Genomic DNA, 22,284 nt, shown 5'->3' with positions numbered 1-22,284 from the left:
AATATGCCATCCCACGGTAAATCCCTCATATCAATCAAAAAGTGGTTTAAATTAAAATTTTTAAAAGATCGATGTTTTTTTAACTTTATGTATTTTAACAGTTTTAGTTAAATTTAGATTTTAAATTTTAACAGTTTTGGTTATGCTTAGATATTTGAATGGAGAATGCGGCAGAAAATCAAAACTATAAAAAATATACTATTAAATGTAATTTAATGCCACTCTGTATATTCCAGTAGAATACCATTAAAAAATATTATTATTACGATATCTGCTAATTTTTATATTTTATAGTACCTAAGAGTAGATTAAAAATATCACGACTTGTTTCAGATTTGTAAAAATTGTTCAGTTAAAACAACATAACAGCCTATCATATTGTATGGGTCGATATTCGATGTAGGACGTATACTTTGGAACATATTTTTTCGGGAACTGTTAAAATAATGTGAATGGATAATATTATTTTGTAAACATAATTGAGTCTTTATTGAATTACAGGTAAATAATTATTGTCATGTATGTATTTGTGTTTTGTAGGGTGTGTAATAAATAAATAAATAAAATAAATATGGTAACGAGCACAAGAATAAATATTTACCAGGATTTGGCGGATTTTGCCCTTGATCTTGTTGTGGTTCTAACAAAAACGCCGGCGGCGGAGGCAAATTTTCCAAACTTCCCATGCAGGATGAGGTGTTGGTTATGGATGAGGTCCTCCTAATGGGAGGTGGAGGTTTATTGGTTTGCATGCTACCCCTGCGTAGAAGGGTGTTACGGAGGGTACCAAAGTGGTTCATTGCTAAAAATGGGAAGTGACGTTTATTGTTGGAAAAGTGATTCAATAACGGGTAAAACCATGCAAAAATTATAAACAGATTGAGTACCTGTCATAGATAGAGGCCTACGTTTCTGGCAGTCTATAGATTCGTTGTTTCTCGGTAAGGTGCAATATTTGCTCGCTGCTTTATTCGAGTTTGTTACATCTAAGTGAAAAAAACACACAAAACCATGCAAATGGATCAACAAAAGTTTAATCAATGAAAATTCAATATGATATTAATAATGAAATCTAGATTAGTCTAAAACCCATGCATATTCACAAAAATATACAATATCACATGTGGCTTACCGTCGATATGTGAATTATGGTGATCTTCAGTGTTAAAGGTGGTTTGACTACCGTAACCACTAGAAGATTCTAAGGAACTTTCGCTGGTGCTGCTCTCCTTTTCCGGCCCCTCGGGCTAAAATACGAAAGTGCTCACTTATGTTCTCTAAATATCAAGCAACAAGTCAAACCTTTTCGGGAGGACTAATAAACTCGGCAGGGGGCGGCGGGAACGCCTGATTTTGCCCCCCTGGATTTTGTTGCTGCTGTTGCGCCTTATCAGCCGCCATATTTGCCAACTCGTGCATGTTAACATATGTCGGTTGCTGCAAGAGAACGTTCTAAAACAACCATAATAAAAACGAATTTTACTAATTCACTTACTTGCGGTGGAACTGTTTTGTTAGCGGCCAAGTGAGCGGGCAAAGCGCTAGGGGGTGCTTTTCTTAGTGCGGCCGCCGCGAGTAGTTCTGTTGCCCCCGGTGGTAATACCCTGACTCCTTGGATGTTGGGCATGGTTTTCGCGGGGACGCCGCCGGCGGGCGCTGAGGGACGTTCCAGGGAAGAGCAACGCTATAACAAACGTTTTATTATTCGAATTTTTTAATTGCATTTTGATAGCGTTTCTGTATTTCTCTTCGAAAGAAATTTAAAATAAGATACTTTTGATTTCAATCAGTCTTTGTCTTGCAAAAACAAACTTTAAGAATTCAGTATAATATTGGATATAGAGGATCTTAAAAATAGATTAATTGTGAAAAAGTATTTTTTACTCAATGTATTGAAATACATTTTTATAAAAAATATATTATAAGAATTTTTGTTTTACAATATTTAGATGCATCTAAATATATTCATTATATGTTATAATTATCAGAGGCGGCTTCTACATTAGGTCAATAAACGACCCTTCCCCCAAAGAAATATATAAAAAATTATTTTAAAATGCATCGAACATACAGTGAGAGCCAAAAGTCCGGAATAAATTCATTTAAAATTCAGGGGTATGTTCAAAAAAAAAACGCTCGGACACGTCGATTTTTATTTTTAGCTGCGGGTTTTCTTACTATAATTTTATGTATACAGGGTGGTCCAAAAATAAGTTACGACCATCAACTTCAATTTTTGAAATGGAAATACCTATTTTTTATTCTGTATTCTTAAAGAACAGAAAATTCTAGACATATTTCATGTACAATGTCCTATACCTATCTTCATTTGTTTTTGAGTTATTGACAGTTGAAGATCGGCATATTTGCACTTTTGACATGTTATAAAATCCAAACGGTTAGACATAGACAAATGCGGTTTGCACTTTTAATCGAAGCTTTTTTAAAACCATCTGTTGACACTAGCTAGTAAGTGCCAACAGGTACTGAGAAATTTACGGTTGAATTTCTAAAAAAACATTCAAAATATTAATGTATTTAATCAAAAGTATTGTATAAACGTTGAACAAAAAGAAACTATTCTAATCTAGACCGAATTAAATGTTCAAATTGAGCCCCATTAACTTCTTGATAGTAAGCGAGTCTTGATTTGAATTCTCTCAGAACGTTGCCTATCATTTCTTGAGGTATTCGTTGAACCTCATTTCTTATATTAATTCTCAATTCTTCTAAATTGTTAGGTTTAATTACATACACTCTATGCTTTAGATAACCCCACAAAAAGAAGTCCAAAGGAGTCAAGTCGGGGGACCTAGCTTGACCTCTTCGCCCAATCCATCGACCCGGAAATACCTCACTTAAATATTGGCGCACGGCTCTGCTAAAGTGTGGCGGCGCGCCATCTTGCTGGAACCAAATTGAAGCTTCTTCGAATATTGGGATTATTTGCATTTGGAAACATGAAACATAAAGCGGGAATCAGTTCGTTCCTTAAGAATTCCAAATAATGACCTGTTAAGGTACCTTCGAAGAAAAATGGACCTATGACTCTGTCATTGATAATGCCGGCCCAAACATTCACAGATTGAGGATATTGGGTATGAACTTTAATCACCCAATTTGGATTGGAGGAAGACCAGTAACGGCAGTTCTGTCTGTTCACTGTACCATTGAGGCAGAAAAAAATTATTCTACGAGTAAAAAGACGGTCGTTATGGCAGACATTCATTATAGTTTCGCAAAACTCTAATCGACGATCTGTATCATCTTCGTTAAGTTCGTGGATTAATTTTAATTTATAGGGATGATATTTTGCCTTTTTCAAAATCCTTCTTAAAGATATTTTTCCAACATCGCCTGTGCTGCCTGTCTAGTCGGTGTATGAGGATTTTCTTCAATGGACAAAACAACATGTAACTTCTTTTCCTCGGAAATTGAGGGACGACCCGATCTGGGTCGATCTCTGACGTAACCTAATTCCCTAAATTTTCTTTCTAGTTATCTAGTGCTGCCTGTCTAGTCGGTGTATGAGGATTTTCTTCAATGGACAAAACAACATTTAACTTCTTTTCCTCGGAAATTGAGGGACGACCCGATCTGGGTCGATCTCTGACGTGACCTAATTCCCTAAATTTTCTTTCTAGTTTGCTAACGGTAGACTGAGATATTATCTTATCATACTTGGTATTAAACATTTCACAAACCTGGTGTTGAGTCCTAATGCGATCACCACATCCTATCATAATTAGTATTTCTATTCTCTCAGTTTCACTTAACTTATTCATCTTTTCAGGCAATATTAAATTTTACAATAAACAAGGATAAGACTGCTTGATACTTGTCACTTCAAAAAATGATGACAACATCATTGCAACAATGGATGAAAAAACACAAAAAACAAGGTTACCTTAGTAAGGGTGTTACATAGTTGCATGAATTATTGTATGTTCAACCGTAAATTTCTCAGTACACTAGCTAGTTAGTGTCAACAGATGGTTTTAAAAAAGCTTCGATTAAAAGTGCAAACCGCATTTGTCTAAGTCTAACCGTTTGGGTTTTATAACATGTCAAAAGTGCAAATATGCCGATCTTCAACTGTCAATAACTTAAAAACAAATGAAGATAGGTATAGGACATCGTACATGAAATATGTCTAGAATTTTCTGTTCTTTAAGAATACAGAATAAAAAATAGGTATTTCCATTTCAAAAATTGAAGTTGATTGTCGTAACTTATTTTTGGAACACCCTGTATACATAAAATTATAGTAAGAAAACCCGCAGCTAAAAATAAAAATCGACGTGTCCGAGCGTTTTTTTTTTGAACATACCCCTGAATTTTAAATGAATTTATTCCGGACTTTTGGCTCTCACTGTATAAAAACGTTGAATAGAGTAAGCTTAGTCCCTAGCAGAAAGCAAAACATTAATTTATATATTTTAAGAAAGATTTTAGAGGTTAAAATTTAAAAAAAAACACACGTAATATAATAAAACTGATAATAACTTTTAATTCCCGAAGTTTCTCTCATCTTGCACCGAATCCTCCTGTCTGGTGACGCCACTGATATTTCTATTGGCTTTTATTTAGGGCTCTGAAAAAATGTATATTTCACTTTACACTTTTTGCAAGTGAACAAAGCACTTCTATAAGTAGAATATTAATTAAGGAAGAATGAAATTGCAAATCCTTTCTGAAACCAAGTTAACTTCATATTTGTAATTCAAAACTGAGTAAGGCATTCGAAAAAAAAATCCGAAAAATATAAAGTCCGCACTTCTTTTGTCTTCGCCTATTACACATCGTTCCCATCAAATTACGCCATCCCTCTCGGGGTGGGATTCTCAGCAGGCCGTTTTCAAACATACGAGAAGCGATCAGTATATATTTCGGTATTTACTTCAATGCCTGAATGGAGTATATTGACCATATTGCAATTTGGAAGCAAGCCAAAATTTACTTCGTGTACACCATACTACTTTAGACTCCTTATAACAAGTCAATCTAACAATCAGAGAGGACAATATCAATCAGTGGTTTTAACAGGCAGCAGCATATCAAAATGAAAATTCTTTCAGTTAATTTACTTACTGTTGGCAATGGCGGCTTGGACAAATTCTTCATGGACAGAGATGGACTTTTCGGCGGAATCACACTCTTCTGGGTCTCCCCGGTCGGAGTGACAGTCGTGACCGGGCTGGCCGGTTGCGATAAACTTTGCTCAGGCGCTTGGAATGTGTAAACCGTCAAGGGAGGCCTGGAATGACCTTTTTCATATGCTGTAAGAACAAAAAATAAAGATAATCATAGGACTAATAAAATCCATCTTTTTTTACCAGATGATATTGTATGAGGCCTGTCACCGATTATGGCAGAAGCTGCACGCTCAAACTGCATAGTCTCCTGTAAATTCGGCCAGGTGGCGGTAGTAGTCGGAATAGCAGTGGCAGGAAACGGTGTACATGGTGTGCTCGAACTGCTGCTGTTATTACTGTGCTCTGACATATTTGAAACCTAAAGTATAATAATAATTAATAGCTTTACAAGGAATAGAATATGAGACAAATATATTACATTCTGCCAAATTAAAAAGCAGTGCATGTCCCAAATGCTTTTTTTGAGTTTTCTTAATTTTTTAATATTGCTATGACGTCTACAAGATCCAGAAGAATTATTTTTGAAAATCCAGACTTTATAACTTAATATATTTGAATTTGAAATTGTTTCAGTTCCTGGCATTTGAGGTCATTTTAAGTTTTTTTCACTTCTTCTGGACTGTTACGGACACGGTTTTTAAATCCGTACGCTTAAAGCCAATTTTAAGTACAGAATGTTACATGCGTTAAATTAATATAGTGTGTTAAAAATGTACATACCCATTTTTTGTTTAAAAAAAATAGTTTGTCAAATAAAGAAATCAAAGAACATTATGAAACCGCTTATTACATTTTTGTTTAAAACAAAAACACCACGTCAATTCATAAAACAAAAACATCATACAGTGGCCACTGCTGTTGAAGTCTATCGAAGTACGAATATCCTCCAGAAGATTATTAGCCAGATTCTCTAAGATGGTGGCAAATTTAGTTTTTATTATGTAATAAGAAGTATGTGCTTATATTCTTCGCTTAATGTCATGTTCATAAATACATACAAATTTGTTATATTGTGCGCTAAGGTTTCGGATGTCATTTCAACAATTTACTGTTACTGTGTACAAGTAACACAATGAGTATAACTTGCACAAAAAAATAAAAAAAAGGCAGAAATACGAGTATATAGGACACAGACATTTTCTAATATACAAAATGAACAAGGACAAATGGCACAATATAATGCACAGAGAAGGCAATCTCTTTGCATATGATAGACCTCAGAAGATAATCTGGAAGATAACTTGTCTCGGCCGTCAATTGTATTAGAAGCTCGATATAAAAAGCTCGAATGATGAAAAAACGCTTAGACCAGACTTGATGCCTGTTTAGTTGCTCAAATTACCAGAGAACGAAAGTATTAAGAGCCTACAAAAGTTTTTCCTCCAAATTTACAACACGGGGAAATTCCCAACCGAATGCCTTATATCTCTTTTTATCCCACTTCCAAAAAAGAACAACGCAACAAGATGTAAAAATCATAGATTGATCAGCGCGTCACACTTAAAAAGTGTTTCTGAGGTCGATTTACTACTGAATTCCACAAAATGCGAAAGCGTTGTCGGATCCTCTCAATTCGGACCTATAAAAGGTCTATCAAGGGTTGGTTTAGAAGTATTACAATCAGAGAAATAATATAATAATGCGTTTTATAGGCTACGAAAAAAATATTTGATAGACTGTAGCATTATAAACTCATTGAACTGCTGACGTGATTTGACATAGATGAAGAACACTGTATTAAAAACTTGTACTGAAACTAATCAGATTCAGTTAAATTTGACAACAAAGTTACAAAAGCTTTTTAAATCCTTTGAGGTGTAAGGCAAAGGCAGATACATGTCCTCTGTCAATTTCTATTTAACAATTAAACAATTACTCTGAAAATATCTTCCAAAAAGTTCTTGAATGTCAATAATTAGGCAACAAAGTATGGCATATGAATCAATAATATACGGTATACAGATGACACAGCCTAATATGAATGACCTCCAAGAGTTCCTGGACTTAGTACGAATGCACAGCTGACTTATGAAAATTAACCTCAACATAAAAAAGACAACATTTGTAGTGATCACCCGCAAATTGTATGAATTACAGAATGTGACACTCTTGATAGTGAAGACATAAAAAGTGTAAAATAGTTTAACTATCTGGGAACCTGATTATGCAAATAAAAAAAATTTTACATTCAAGCGTAAAAATCAAATGCCAAATAAAAAAAGCAAATTCATTTATGAAATTCAAAAGAGCAAAAAAAAACCAACCAGGAAATTTTGAGGTCGTTAGGAAGAGAACTCGAATTGCTGGGTACCATTAAACGCAGGAAAGCAGCATACCTGGGACATGGGTTAGCAACGAAAAATACCACTTGTTCATATTTACTTGTATTCAAAAATAGAGGGAAGAAGAGGTTTAGATATAAAGAGATCGGAAATCAGGGTAAGAAGAAGAAGAACTATGAATGTATATTGTTCAAGTGAAGTGCCACTAAACTATTCCTTTGATCTAGAGCCACAATTAGACAATTATTAGCATTAAAATTCGAGCAACATGTGACATATAAAATAGAAAAAAAATATATGATCTATCTTCATCCGATATCACATAAATTAAAAAACATCTTTAGCTGTCACCTTATTAATACAAGCTTTAAAACCATACACACTCTTAAATCCTTCTTAGTTAACCCAAAGGACATAGTACCCCTCGGCCAAAAATCAGGCGTTTATCAATTAAACTGCTCCAGTGATAACTGTGGCGTTTTTTATATCGGCCAAACCGGTAGAAAATTTTCCACTCGCGTTACTGAACATTGTAAAGAGATCGAAAAGGCTAGAAAATGCAATCTTTGCCCTTCAAATATTAAATCCAATTTCGCTAGACACATACATCTCAATAACCATAACTTCGATCCTCTTTAAGACGGTAATTTAGAAGGTAATAAACTGGATTTACTTGAAATTTTAGAAATAAATAGAGCTATACAAAATAATAATACTACATGTGTCAATGACCAAATTAATCATTCATCTACACATTTTTTTAATTCATTAATTTTTAATGATATTTTATTACGTTTTTTCTTTCTCTCATATTAGAGTCAAAACATTTTATTTATAAGTATCATTTCTAGTACCGCCATCTGTAGCCAACTTAACAAAGTCTAATTTTACAAATTACAGGTACCATATTTTAAATAGGGCGCGCCCTTATCTTTTGAAAAGCTATATATTTCTTTTGTTCTTATTTCTTGTTGACATAACAATTATCCTAGTTTTGTAATTATGTGATTTTAATGTTTGTATAGACCCGGTTTAGTCCCTTCTCATGCATCTTAATGTAAGTTTTTTTGTCTTTAACGTCCAATTGTTTATTTGTTAATTAATTAAGCCTTTTTATCATTATTGTAGATGCCCTTTTATTTATTGTTGAGATTTTAATTTTTGACCTTGCCAGTAGCACGATAGCTTGTTATATTGTGACGAAAACCCTCATTGTATGTAAGTTAATTTTAATACCTTTTATTTCAACACTTTTTATCCTTAGCTTATAAGTTTCCTCGGTTCTTTATAGATCCCTGATGATGGACATCTTATATGTCCGAAACATGTAGGATAGATGATTTTTCAAATAAATTTAGTGGAGGATGACAGAAACAATTTAAGTTACCCTTTAAAGACTTAGAAGCTTAAAAATATGATCATAGCAGCAGCCTGTGAAATGCATTGCTTTTTAATTTTTATAATTTGCATTCTTCAAGATTTCTAGTAACATTAATTCAAAATAATCAATTCAGTTTTAAGAAGTTTAAATATTTATTTAAACAAAATACGTACAGTCAAACTTTTCAAGATGTTAGACATGTTTATGAGAAAACTGCCATAACTTATTATTTGCATTTCGAAAAAAAAAAAATTGATTGTTGTTTGTTAGAATTTTTATGAGGGTTAGTAAAAACTGTCCAATATTCTCCCTCACCTGTGCAACGCTAAAAGACGAAGATGCGGGCCTAAGAAACAACGTGTCCTGAGATGTAAAACCAGAGTCTCGACTGGACACTGACATTACGCGTTTACCTACAGGCTACATAAAAACCAAACAAAAAAAAACAAAATAAAAAAAAACAAAAAAAAACATTTAAAAGCCTCCTCCAGTTACCTGAGACAAACTCCTTTGCCAGTGAGGATGGCTGGGGGAGTGATGGCTCTTCGAACTCCCTGAGGAAGAGGAATTCAAGGAGCTGATTGAGCACATCGACGATTTTCTGGAGCCCAAGCTGGAAGGGGAGGAGGGCGGAGTTTGAAAGGACCAACCGCTATCCGACGATTTTAAATCTGCTATCACCTAAAAAATGGAACTTAATTAAAATACTGTCAAATAAGAAACGGTCTCATTAAAGTGTTGGCACGACATCAGACGGTGATTTTAAATCAAGCGATAAATAAAATTGTATAGAACAGTAGGTGCTGATTGTGTCACTTGTACCCTGACAACTCTTTAACCTGTTTATCTATTTAATTGCGAATGTGTTTGTTCATTCATAGAAACCGTTAAGTTGATTGTGATGTCTAAAAATGTGCCTTGATAGTGATTTATGCATGTTTAGTTGCAATTAGCATAATGTTTCGATTATATCTTGTGCTATTTAACTTTTGATATAAAAATGAGGTTAAGAAAATTGAAACATTAATGATTAAGGGTTATAGCTTAAATACTTTTTATACTTTCAGCAAATAAATCGATACAACTGTAATATAAACTTAATCTTTTCTTTCCTACTATAAGTAATACCAACAGTAGGCCTTTTAATGATTTGAGAGTTTGTAGAAAATATTCTTCAACACATAAAAAGCAAGGAATTTTGATCTGATAATTTATTTACTTCAACGGCAAAGCCAATTTACAAGAATATAATAAAATATATAATAATAATAACAATAAGTCGCAAATAAAATAAGAAAAATTAATACAGAAATGAACAAAATTATAGCTAAAAAATTCAAACACATAAAACATAGTTTACAAATAATTTTAGCACTACAGTTCCTAGTATTAATTTAAATGAAATGAGTTATCTATGAAGAGGTCAATATTAAATTCATCATTCTGGTGATTGGAGAAAAAAAAAACGTCATTGGCATCATGGAAAGGCAAACAAAACATAGCAGGATTCTGACATCTGTTATTGATATTGACATTGAAAGGTACATTTCTCAAAATTCTCGGACAATAAAAAAATCAATTTAATAATTTATAAAATGTGAGTAGATCCGAGTCCTTCTTCGCTTTACGATAATCGATATTAAACATATCCTTTATTATCTTATAATTGATATGAAAAATCCGGTAAAAAACACAAAACAATCCCAGATTACGCATACCCTTCAATCTCACTATATTGAGGGATAAATGTCAATTTACTGTTCAGTAACACACTCGAGTCTCTAACGGTAATAGCGGATTTCAGAACTAAGCCTATGTAATGATTAACAGCTATTCTTGAATAGAATATCATCAAACTGATATAGCTAATCAAGAGAAAAACCAAAATAAATGCTTAAGTATTTTTTAATATTAAGCTCCAAGCCATTATTTACTGACCATAAAAAAAACTATCAACATGAGCTTATAAAATCTTTTAGGTCGCAACATAATAAATGCATACAGTAAAAATTCCAAGTGACGAATAACACAACAAAGGCCCTAGGTCCTCTGTGCGAACTCTGGAATACTCCGGAAAATACCTACATTTCTTCAGCAATTATGTTATATATACACACCAATTGAAGACAATTCAACAAAAATCAATCAATCCACTTTAAAAGACTGTCAATTGCACGCAACTCAGAACTTGCGTGCAATTGACTGAGGCTCCAGGGGGTATGTGAGGACTCAGTCTGTCCATCTGACTATGACCCACGAAGGCGTCCAACAAGTACTACTGAGTTGTAAGCAAGTTAGTTACGCTATATTTACCCTCATAAAAATCGTGATGCTAATGGATAATTATGTTCCGACTACGCCATCAGAGCTCTTGACCAAAAAGGTTGGCAATAACTTTAGGTATTTCAGATTGAATGCTTACACCCTCGTAGTTGGCAATATTACACAGTGCTTTCATTTCACCCTTAATAACTTTCTTAAAAAAAAAAAAAAAAAAAAAAAAAAACACGTCAGAAGGCTGGCTAATGGACGTTAACCTAAATTACGAGACAGTTTTACCACTAACCAAAATTCATTATTTTTACTATCGACACGTGTTTCGCTAACGATGTTAGCATCTTCGGGAAAAGATTAAAACTGAGCCTACGTTTTGTCATTTTTCAATTTCTACTTCGACTACTCGGATGCATATCGAATAAAAATCCTTCGAATTCGTGCCTAATACTATTAACTCTAAAATATTTGGCATAAGGAAGAGTATATTTCTCATAGACTAAAGGATGCGGGCTCGTTTAATTTGTTTAATCAACGAGTATTGCGTTTTAAGTCTTTTTTTTATAAATTACTTGAGTGAAATTTCCGTCATATTTACATAGAAGGATTAGACTCTGAACCAATGTGCATAACCTAAATATTAGTCGAAAAAGTTTCCTTACTACTTACGGCGCATAATAAGGAATTGATTAAAAAGGCATTTTCATACACATTATTTGCACATTACATTATTAATTTTAAAATATTTTACATTGATAAAAAAACTTTTAAAGTTAAAATTAAGCTGCTTCTCCTTGAATAATTGTGTGTATAGTAATTTTGCGGGTTTTTACAACACATTTATGAATGAATTCACTAATAATATTTTAATATGTACGTAATTATGTTTTAATCTATTCCTAAAAGACTTTAAATGTTGTCATAATTTATTTTATAATTTCCCTTATTTTTTCTTCTCCTTATACGAGTATATCTTCCATATCCTGATCGTCTTCCCGTTTCCCGCTAGGTATGATCTTTTATTTTCAATCATATATTTAAAATTAATCAGATCATTAAATTATTATTATTATTTTTATTCCCTTATCAGAATTCAGGGAACCTAGTATAATTGATCCCTGAAAATCTGTATATGGTGGTTACCTTGTTTTATTAGATTTTGGTTTAATTACAAACTCTTAGATTTTTTGAAATAGTGAAAAACTAAAATATTTATAATATTTATTTATTAATTAAATATTATCAAAATATACAGGGTGTTTCAGAACTATGGAATCAAACTTCTGGGGGTTGTTCAGTGCAACAGAAGAATCCATCTGAGTAGCAGGAACCCATGTCAGGAAATGCGTCACTACGCCACTACGGCCCTAAGACGCGTTAAAATTTATAAAAAAACATTAATTACCTAAATAGGATCTACTGCATTTATTTTTACCTTGTGTACATGATACCATAACAACAATTGCTTAAAATCAACGCTTATCAATGTCAATTCTCAATGTCATGTTTAAAAATTTTATAGCTTACAATTTTTAAACATTTATTGCTAATGGAAAACTTTACCAATCAAGAATTGGCGGATATGCATTTGGCATACGGAACAACAAACTGCAATGCACGAGCAGCATCGCCGTTGTACCATGAACGTTATCCCGAACGACAGCATCCTGGATACAAAAAGTTTATTGCGATTCATCGGCGGCTCGCTGAGACAGGCAAGACCAAGATGCATGATACTGGTGTTGCTCGAACCGTAAGAACGGTCGAATTTGAAGAAGAGGTGCTTCAGCGAGTTGCCGATGAACCATCAAATAGCACATGTGACGTCGCTAAGAATATAAATACGAGTAACGCTTCTGTCTGGCAGGTACTACACGAGCAACAACTCCATCCTTACCACTTCCAGAAAGTTCAAGGTATGACTATGCAGCCGATTATCATCCTAGAGTTCAAATTTGTCGATGGCTTCTGGATCACATCATTGCACAACCAAATTTTTTACGATATGTTTTGTGGACCGATGAAGCCTCTTTCACAAAAGACGGTATTTTTAATAGTAGGAATAGCCATGTTTGGGACGAAGAAAATCCTTATGCAATTTTTCCAAGAAAACATCAGAATCGTTGCTCTGTCAACGTATGGCCAGGCATTGTTGATGATTATTTAATTGGGCCATACCTTCCACCGGAAAGGTTAACAGGACCTATTTATCTGCGTTTCTTGGAGGAAGTTCTCCCAGAACACCTTGAAAATGTTCCACTAAACGTTAGACAGCAAATGTGATTTCAGCATGATGGAGCGCCGGCTCACTTTGCTGTACAAGTACGCGAGTATTTGGCTTAGCGGTTTGGGCACCGTTGGATTGTCAGAGGTGGAGCAGTTTCTTGGCCTCCTAGGTCACCAGATTTAACGTCGCTCGATTTTTTCTTGTAGGGACATGTAAAGTCTTTAGTCTACAAAACTCCAGTAGAATCAGAGCTAGACTTAATTGGATGAATAACAGCAGCATTTGAAATCATTCAAAACGAGGATCAAATTTTTAGTGTAGTCCGCCGAAATCATGTGCGGCGTTTAAATCGGTGTATTGAGGTTGGAGGAAGACATTTTGAACAATTTGTTGTGATGGTATCATATACAAAGGGTAAAAATAAATGCATCAGATCCTATTTAGGTAATTAATATTTATTCTAAATTTAAACGCGTCTTAGGGCCGTAGTGGCGTAGTGACACATTTCCGGACATTGGTTCCTATACTCAAATGGATTCTACTGTTGCCCTGAACAACCCCTAGAAGTTTGATCCCATAGTCTTGAAACACCCTGTAGATATTAGACACATTTTTGAATTCGGCTAGAACTGTCTGAACAGTGACCTATTAGTCATGTATTGTGATTAATTGCAGTTAATTATTGGTGACTAATAAACGCCGTATTACTTTATTATTTTTTTTGTTATCAAACAAATGCGAATTAATTTTCATTCGCCGTGTCGCAGTGACCAAGGCTCTAAAGATATTCACTTACTTTATAGAAAGAGTCCGGTGTATTATACCCGTCGTTGCCAAGATAAAATGCTTTTTGTTTCAAGCAAATAAGTTTTTTTGGTAGATTTAATTCTACTAAATGTGATGCACAGTTATGATTCCGTTTGCCGAGATGACCAAGAATTTGATCTGGATCTAGGTTGTTTCGTCCCACAGTTGTTTAATTTCGTGTGCTATATCTTGATATTTAGTTATTTTCTCTCGATCAGCTCGCGCAATATTATCATCCAAAGAACGGAAAAATCTATAATCGTAGCTCTTCCTTAATCTTTCTCTACAATGATCATATCTGCTCTGTTGTGTTGTAGTGTTCTATCTGTCAAAATTTTTGTATCCCAGTAGATCTTGAAATCTACATTTTTGCAGATAGATTGAGGTTGGTGTTTGTAGATTCCGACCTAATACCCGTAAGCTTCAGCACGGCTAAGTGAATTACTTTTCCCATATCTGTTATAACAGCTCAGATATGCTGTAGGTGCAAACACAGTGCAGGCCGATATTAAGTGCTGTACTGATTCGATATCGACACTGTACAATCTGCACCTTATATTTGGGACTTGCCGCTTCAGAATATGTTTTTATATTGTCTGGTAGGCACTACTTGGTCCTGTATTGCCAGAACAACTTCTGTTTCAGCGAATAAATATCCTACACGAATTAAGATAAGTATTGCTAACTAGCGTATCGGCATCGTCTTGATGCAGACTTGCATAGAATCGGTTATGCAAGGGTTTGCTTTTCCAATCTGTTATTAATTTCCTAATAATGTTTTCTGAGTATACGCGATCTAGAGCTACAAGACGTCGATGAAATTGTAAGTTACTATACCTAAAATATTTTTGGAGACTGATTACATTTTGGAGATTTTTTTTCTAGGTGAACAACACCTCTTCTGAAGTCTTCTTCCTTCTGATCGAGAGATGAATCCGATGCTCCGCCTTCCTTTAATACTCATTTCTTCCTGAAATCCAAGGTACTTATAAGTGTTTTCTGGTTGCATTGTGGGTATTCTTGTTATTTATTCATCAGAACAACGTTTTCTGAATGAATCACTTTGCCTTTTTCTGCGAACCATTGCGCATTTGTTTAGGTTCAAATCCATTTGAATATATTGGCTAAACTTTTTGAACAATCCAACTAACCTACGCAATTGCTCAGGTTTTTAGCGTATAATTTTAGGTCATCCATGTAAAATAAATGACTGAGCTTTTTTTGATCATCCATTACGTATGCGTTGGCACTCTGATTAAGCAGGTTGTTTAAAAATTTATTGTTTTTATTCTCAAACAGTAATGTAAATTGACAAAATGTGTGTTGCCACTTAAAAAAAAATCGGCAGTTGTGTCATTACAAAACCTTCATGCTATTTTTATTAATCTTAATTTATTGATGAAATGCGTTTATTTAAGTTTTTTTCTTATGGAGTTATTATCAACCTATTTAAAACATAATCTTAGCCAATATGGGTAAAAAAACTGCATTTCAATAGAGGTCGCTTTTTGGACATAGGCTTGTAAATGTAGTATACCATTAATACCCAGTGTACCATTAATAATCAGAAAGTTAGTGTCACTTCCGGCTAAACCAGAAGTGGTGGAAAACAACCAAATATGTCAAAAGATAGTCTTAAAACCATTCTATCGATATTCCAAATTCATTTATTTATCTTGAAAAATAAAAAAGTTATTTTCTTTATATCCGGAAACAGACAAATTGTAGAGAATTTTAGATAAGTCTATAATATAGTGTGAAATAATGAATTTCCCGAATGACGCTTTTTTGTTTAATATGATATGACATAACATATAAATAAGGTTGAAAAAGTAGTAAATTCTTGTAATGGAGTTGCGACATGAGGTAAATAAAAAACTGTAAGTCTCTATTCATCTTCAGAGCTTCAAAGTTCTATCAAAGAGCAAGTGACCTAGGAAAGAAATGGCGGCAATATACAAATACAACAGCCAACGCCTTCATTCCTCTAAGGCAAGCTATGAAATATGCTTCTGAAAAGACAATCTCTTATCAAAATAAAACCTCCAAGGTCTTTCCCAGTGGACGAATAAGTTAAGCTGGCTTCATTCAAGAGGTAATAGGTGAGTATTTAATTTGTCCTATAAAAAAATAAAGCAACATTTAATTATAAGCATTTAATAAAAAACTGTTTTTTGTTTCTATAACAGAGTAGGAAAATCGGCCCTAACACATCCGATTTATGATGGTTTAGGAAATTTTAGAATCCTATCTTCAAATGTTATAGTGGATACTAAACTGTTTATTATCACCTCTCGCATTATATCCTTTAAAAAGTATGAGACCTTCTAAAAGTCCGAAAACGGTGACTATTGTTAGGAGGATTAACAAAGACTGTGTCGGCATATCTACAATTTCCAAGATCCAAATATTGCTGTTTTGCCACCGGAGTTTATCGATTTATTAAAAACAATTTGAAATGGTAAATATACAGATTTAGTTCGAGCAACTGGTAGTTTAATTTGAGAAATTTTGATTTCTGTTAAATACTGTCGATGTTGGGAGATTGTCGATTTGTCTCTATTATATATATAAATTTCGGTATTCAGATACAGCCCAGTTTGAACTGTTACTCCTCTTAACCCAGACTGATACAACAATAATCTAAACGAATATAAACTTGAAGGAAAGAATTACCTTTGGTAAGTCCCGGGAAATAACCTTATAATAATTTCCTAAAGTTAGTTTATGAATTTAAGAGCTTAAATGAGCAATAATATAAAGAGAGAGCAGTATGACGATGTTTTTTAAAGCTGCAGGGTTTCTATGTTACCATTTTAGTGTGCATTATCAGCAAACGCAAATGATTACTCTCCCGAAAGATCCCCACTACCCCAAGATATCTACTATATGTAAATAAAGAAGAGATATTGTTCAAGCTTAATACTTAGTAAGCTTGAACAATAGTATTGCGTGACACAATCGAATTCTTTTGACAGAGAATAGCTCATTGCTGCAAAACACTTTCCTTGATTGCTCATAATGTAGAATAGAGCATCTGCAGTGCAGTTTTTGGTGTTGAAGGCCTAGAAAGTTATTTTTGTTTACCAGCTTGGAGAAATCAATGATAAGTATATTTGTCAGGCTTTTCATGACCTTGGACAGAGTGGAAAGAAATGAAATAGCTGGATAGTTCGACGGTTCGATTGCTTCTTTAGGGAAGGAGGAAATTAGACCACATGCCAATACAGAAAATAACAAGTGATTATAAGTGAATAGCACCTCATCCATCACTAGGTTTTACCTCATTTTACCTCAGAACAGTTGCCTAGATCTACCCTTAAAAGCAGCCTGCAACCTCCTAATATAAGAACTAAATTCTCTAGAAAATAGGACATTATTTTACATTTTAGCATGAGTTTCACATTTGTAGGACTAAATGTACTTCATGTTTTACAGTATAAAAGCTTTTCTCAAACCAAAGAACAAAATAGCACATTTTTCCATCAAAATGGTGTTGGTGATGTGAACACACTTAAAAGGTATAACGAATACATAATTTTCATACCTGCTCTGATGCCGGTGGAAGTGTATTTGGATCCTGGCTATGTTTCTCTAGCTGCTGCACGGCTTCTTGTAAGTGACCCATTTCCGATAGCATAGCCACCTCTTCATCCTGTTTAACCACAAGCAGCAATATGTTTTGCCAGAATTAACACATAATTCCTCATAACTTACCACCACGGGTTTTAACAAGGCGACGAAGGTACAAAACCGGCCCCTTTCCTCAATCAAGGCGGCTCTAACGGCATGTTTTTCAGTTTCTTCCAGCAGTTGCCTGCGCTCGTTGACGTCCTGGAGGCCGCACTCGAATCTTTTCTGCACATCACCACCAGCTCCTTTGCGCATCTTCTTCTGCAGTCTTAGGGTGTCTGTAGAGCGTTTCTTTAGTTCCGCCCGGGCACGTTTGTAGTCTAAAAAACAACACTTAAGGTAAAAGAACCTACGATTTATATTTTAAAATTAAGTAATATGCCGTACGTTGTCAACCAGTATCTTTATTTTGAGAAGCGTGTAGGTTTTTTTGGAGCTGATTAACTTACTTAATTGCTATTATGGATTATTTCATTATCATTTGTCTTATGGTTGTATGTTCGCCTCACGTACACCGGGGAGCAAAATTAACGTTTCACTACTGTATTTTGAAGAATATTTTTTATTTCATAATATTGATTAAATATTCTTATTAGTCTTAATTAAGTATATTTTTACTCTAATTTAATAAGGGTATTAACAAAATATAAAATTCCAAAACAGGATATAAAAAAAAACAAGAAAATTCAAAGAATTAAAAATAAATCAACTTAAGTTCAAAATAATTAATAACGGGTATGTCTTCCTCGACGATTATTCATGCTTAAAATTACGGGCCTTATCTCGTTTGTATCCGAATTGTTTCATATTTGGACAATACCTCCAGTAATCCCATTAAAAGTGTTAAAAGGGTTAGGTAATTCTTTAAAATAGAGGTAGATCATGTTCCAAACATTCTCGATTGGGTTAAAATCAGAACTGGTTGTTAGCCAATCCATAGTTTTAATTTCAATCTCAATAAAATAATTTTCCAACATCCGGTCAAGCATTATAGTGCTAAAACAAAAAAATTCTCACTAATATAAGGGCCAAATGGTATCACATGTTCTTGCATATCACATCTCCCTTATATACCTATCTGCTGTTAAACTGCCATAATTAATAACCACCAAGTCAGTACAAACAGGTAAATAGGTTCATCCACAAAAAGTGACTCCAAACAATCTTATTTTTTGGAAGTAACATATCTTTCATATGGTCTTCGATAATTTGTATAAGTCTACCTGAGTTGTAGAGATAAATCATCTGATCAACAAACTCTTTCGCAGTCTTTATGAGCCCAATCGATCCATCCTTTAGCAAAATTTAACCTTGCTCTGGGATCTAAGCTGATCCTCACGCTGGGATTCTTGGTGTCTCATCAGATTTCGCTGGGCGTCGATGAATAGTATCAGATGAAATTCTGAGTTCTTCTGGTTCCTGTAGCTGTGCCTGCCGCAATCTTCGTGTAGTAAGCCGTTGTTTTAAAGCAGAGTCCTAAAACTGGTCTTGAATTTGCGTAGTCTACCTAAGTAACACTTCACTGTACTTCACAATTGTACATTTTCAGTCCAAGATATAAATTTTAGTAATACAACTTACAAAACAAAGAAGAAAGATTATGTTAATCTAAATTTTACCTGAATTTCAACAAAATAAAAATAAAATAATCAGGCTTCAATAAAAAAAAACACCTGTTTAGGTTTAGGATGTATGTACTATGGCAATTTAAAATTAAAATAAATAATTTAATTTTTATCTTAAGTCAATATAAAAATTAGTTAGCATAACCCGAATTTAGTGGTGAATTAATTTTCCTGGCCAGTGCATGTAGCATGGAAACATTTGGATAATTATAACCAAAATCTAGATATTTATTCCTATAATATCAAGGGTAAAAATCTGTTAAATATGGTTGAATAAGGATCATATGGTATCCTATCTTGACAAAAGGCTTTGATGGACTTATCAAAGACCACTGAAAAGTCCGGGATCTCGGAGATTAATTGTAACGATTGTGATGATAAATACATCTGGCAAACAAAAAGATCAATTAATGTCAGATTTAAAAAACATGGTAGCTCATATGAAATATGGAAGAGTTGAAAAGTCAAGTTTGGCTGAACATGCTTTGAATATACTGGTCACTTTGTAAGGATAGACAACTTTAAACTACTTAAACCAGTTAATAACAATAAAAAATTAGATGCATACGTAAGTAGTTGTTTCTAATTTTTTATAAGATTTGTTTTTAGATATTATTAATTAATTAATTTTTTTTAATACTGTTTTACTTTCTTTGCAAACAGAAAATTAACATTTTGACCTTGTTGAAATTAAGTACCATTTAAATTTAATAATTATAATACTTTAAGTCATTCCCCACTGTTAAGCAAATAAAGATTGACTGAGTTAAGAAGTAAAAACATATTAATAGTTTTTATTAGACTGGTCTTTTGTAAATTTCCTTTTGGTGCCATCGGATAATTTATAAGGATAATTTGTGATCACCGACTTTAAATTGCACATACTTATTTTATTTCGATTTACCCAGGCAATATGAAATATGCTTGTTTCTATGGACTCCATAAATAAAACACAAAATGGAATTTTGAATCTTTACCGGTCCATAAACAAGTCCAAAAAAGCATATTAATGTATTTTTTTAAATAGGACGTTTTTTTTAAATAAGGTTGACTGAATATAAAGTTTTATCACTTATAACAATTTTTTTTCGCGTTTCATACTTATGACAGATTTTCTTTAAATGCTTCTCTTTGCTCAAAAAAGTAAAAGTTTAAGCGAGTTTCGAAAAACGAAAAATTGCTGCGTTCGAAAAAAGTAGCGGACCGGAATTTTGTAACTTTTTTTATATTATTCGATTATATGGAGGCTACATTGATCGATTATTGAGATAATTTAAGGTAACTCTTGATTATTTAAAGTTTAATAATGTCAGTATATTGATAGATAATAAACTAGTAGGGGCGCAATTAGAGTGAAATAGTAGAATTTTTAAAAAAATTGTGGTAGCATCTAAAAAAACCTGTATACAGTGCATAAAAGAATAAACTTGCAAATGTAAAAATACTTCAAATAGTTGCACCAAAATACATTCAATAACAAAACAAACCAAAATACCAACATTTAATTTAGATAGGTATTTCTTTAATTTTATATTTTATCATCAATTTTCGTTCAAAATTACTTATTTAACCACTATTCATTGTACAATATCCTTCGTAAAAAAATGCGATCTTTCTGATTGTGCATTAAAAAATGGTGGTTTCCATTTAAAAAACATATTGATGACGTCATATCTTTTTCTGTAGTCTGTGAGTCACCCTGTATATTTAATTTCCACGTAGAAAAACCCTATAAGCCAAATATTAAAATCGACGGGTTCGAGCATTTTCTTCAGAAACGGTCCATTTCATTTTTATTGAATTTATTCGCTACTTTATGGATGCACTGTATAGTATAGTAGGCTATATAAAGATATAAAGGCTTTTTTGCAAAAAGGTATACCTCTCGCATGTTCCTTGTCTAAATTCAAAACAGTCTTCCGCCACTCTTCGAATTTCTCTTGAAGTGGTATGATCAAACATTCCATTATCACACTAAAAAACAATTACAAAAATCAAAATAAAACACAAAAGTTATGCTTTAAAAAAATTACCCGGTAAACTGTTTCATCCGGTTTTCCACTGCTTTGTGACGTAAGCAGATCCTGGTCAGGGCCGTACCAATATCTCTTGTCGCACCTGAAACAAGAAACACTCTGTAAGTCAATGTAAAATAAGGGCACATCTGTTGCGCTTCAATGCTATTTCAATTTAAACAGGCCAATTTTGCCGTCAAAACAAATCGCTTGCAGACTGATAATTCAAGTGTAACAGACGGCTTGGATTATCTTGCTTTGATTTATAGTTTTTTAATCTCTTTGTTACCAGTTAACGACAAAAACAACATAAATAATGGATAAAATTTAAAAAGGTCTATAGTAGCTTTTATCCTTTAAATTAGAAAATGGAGGCTTGGAAAGTATACACAGAACTTGTTACCCTAGAACAAGCATAAATATCAATTTTATGTAGTTAAGGCCACAGCACTTTTTTGAGACGTATAGTTTATATGCATCATATAATTAGAAAATTTATTATAAGTTATATAGTTCATGTCATTGAAGTGATCCAGGATATTTATTGGGTATACGAGTGGCTTAAGGCAAGAATCTTTAAAGGGCTAGATCCATTAGAAAATCCTCCATTGTAGCTACGTGATCTATTGGGACTCTTACCCAGTTAAACTTCCCTCAGGAATTCTATACTATATGAGTTAAATGAGAGAATGGTTCTTTATATATTTTCGTGCGGCAGCTTTTCTTTTGCAACTTGCAATAAGCCTTTTTTAGTCCTTCACGGGATAAGCTCAGTTACAAGTTATATAAAACTTATCAATTATTATTAACGCAACCAATATATGAAATGTAACCACAACATTTCCAAACATGGTGTGGTCAGAAATAACCTACTCTAAACAATC

The 22,284-nt window shown here is 33.4% G+C and overlaps 1 protein-coding gene across 2 annotated transcripts in view; it reads right to left on the bottom strand.

Moving 5' to 3' along the window:
* The window catches only part of LOC126733634 (protein MTSS 2), a 137,445-nt gene that overhangs the window by 22,453 nt on the left and 92,708 nt on the right, over positions 1-22,284 (bottom strand). Inside the window, exons 4-16 of one of the 2 annotated variants that reach the window (XM_050437023.1) lie at positions 21,419-21,503; positions 21,268-21,359; positions 17,845-18,080; positions 17,675-17,782; positions 9,315-9,500; positions 9,135-9,239; positions 5,337-5,514; positions 5,092-5,279; positions 1,496-1,684; positions 1,303-1,437; positions 1,133-1,247; positions 888-986; positions 602-802 (exon numbers count right to left, since the gene is read on the bottom strand). In XM_050437023.1, coding sequence (XP_050292980.1) covers positions 602-802; positions 888-986; positions 1,133-1,247; positions 1,303-1,437; positions 1,496-1,684; positions 5,092-5,279; positions 5,337-5,514; positions 9,135-9,239; positions 9,315-9,500; positions 17,675-17,782; positions 17,845-18,080; positions 21,268-21,359; positions 21,419-21,503 — 1,917 coding nt within the window. The remainder of the gene's footprint in view (positions 1-601; positions 803-887; positions 987-1,132; positions 1,248-1,302; positions 1,438-1,495; positions 1,685-5,091; positions 5,280-5,336; positions 5,515-9,134; positions 9,240-9,314; positions 9,501-17,674; positions 17,783-17,844; positions 18,081-21,267; positions 21,360-21,418; positions 21,504-22,284) is intronic. The other variant, XM_050437024.1, reaches the window with a different exon arrangement.

The sequence above is a fragment of the Anthonomus grandis genome, chromosome 2, assembly GCF_022605725.1.
Source record: "Anthonomus grandis grandis chromosome 2, icAntGran1.3, whole genome shotgun sequence".
Lineage (NCBI taxonomy): Eukaryota > Metazoa > Arthropoda > Insecta > Coleoptera > Curculionidae > Anthonomus > Anthonomus grandis.
The sequence above is the reverse complement of the archived record's forward strand: the minus strand, read 5'-3'. Positions and strand labels throughout refer to the sequence as shown.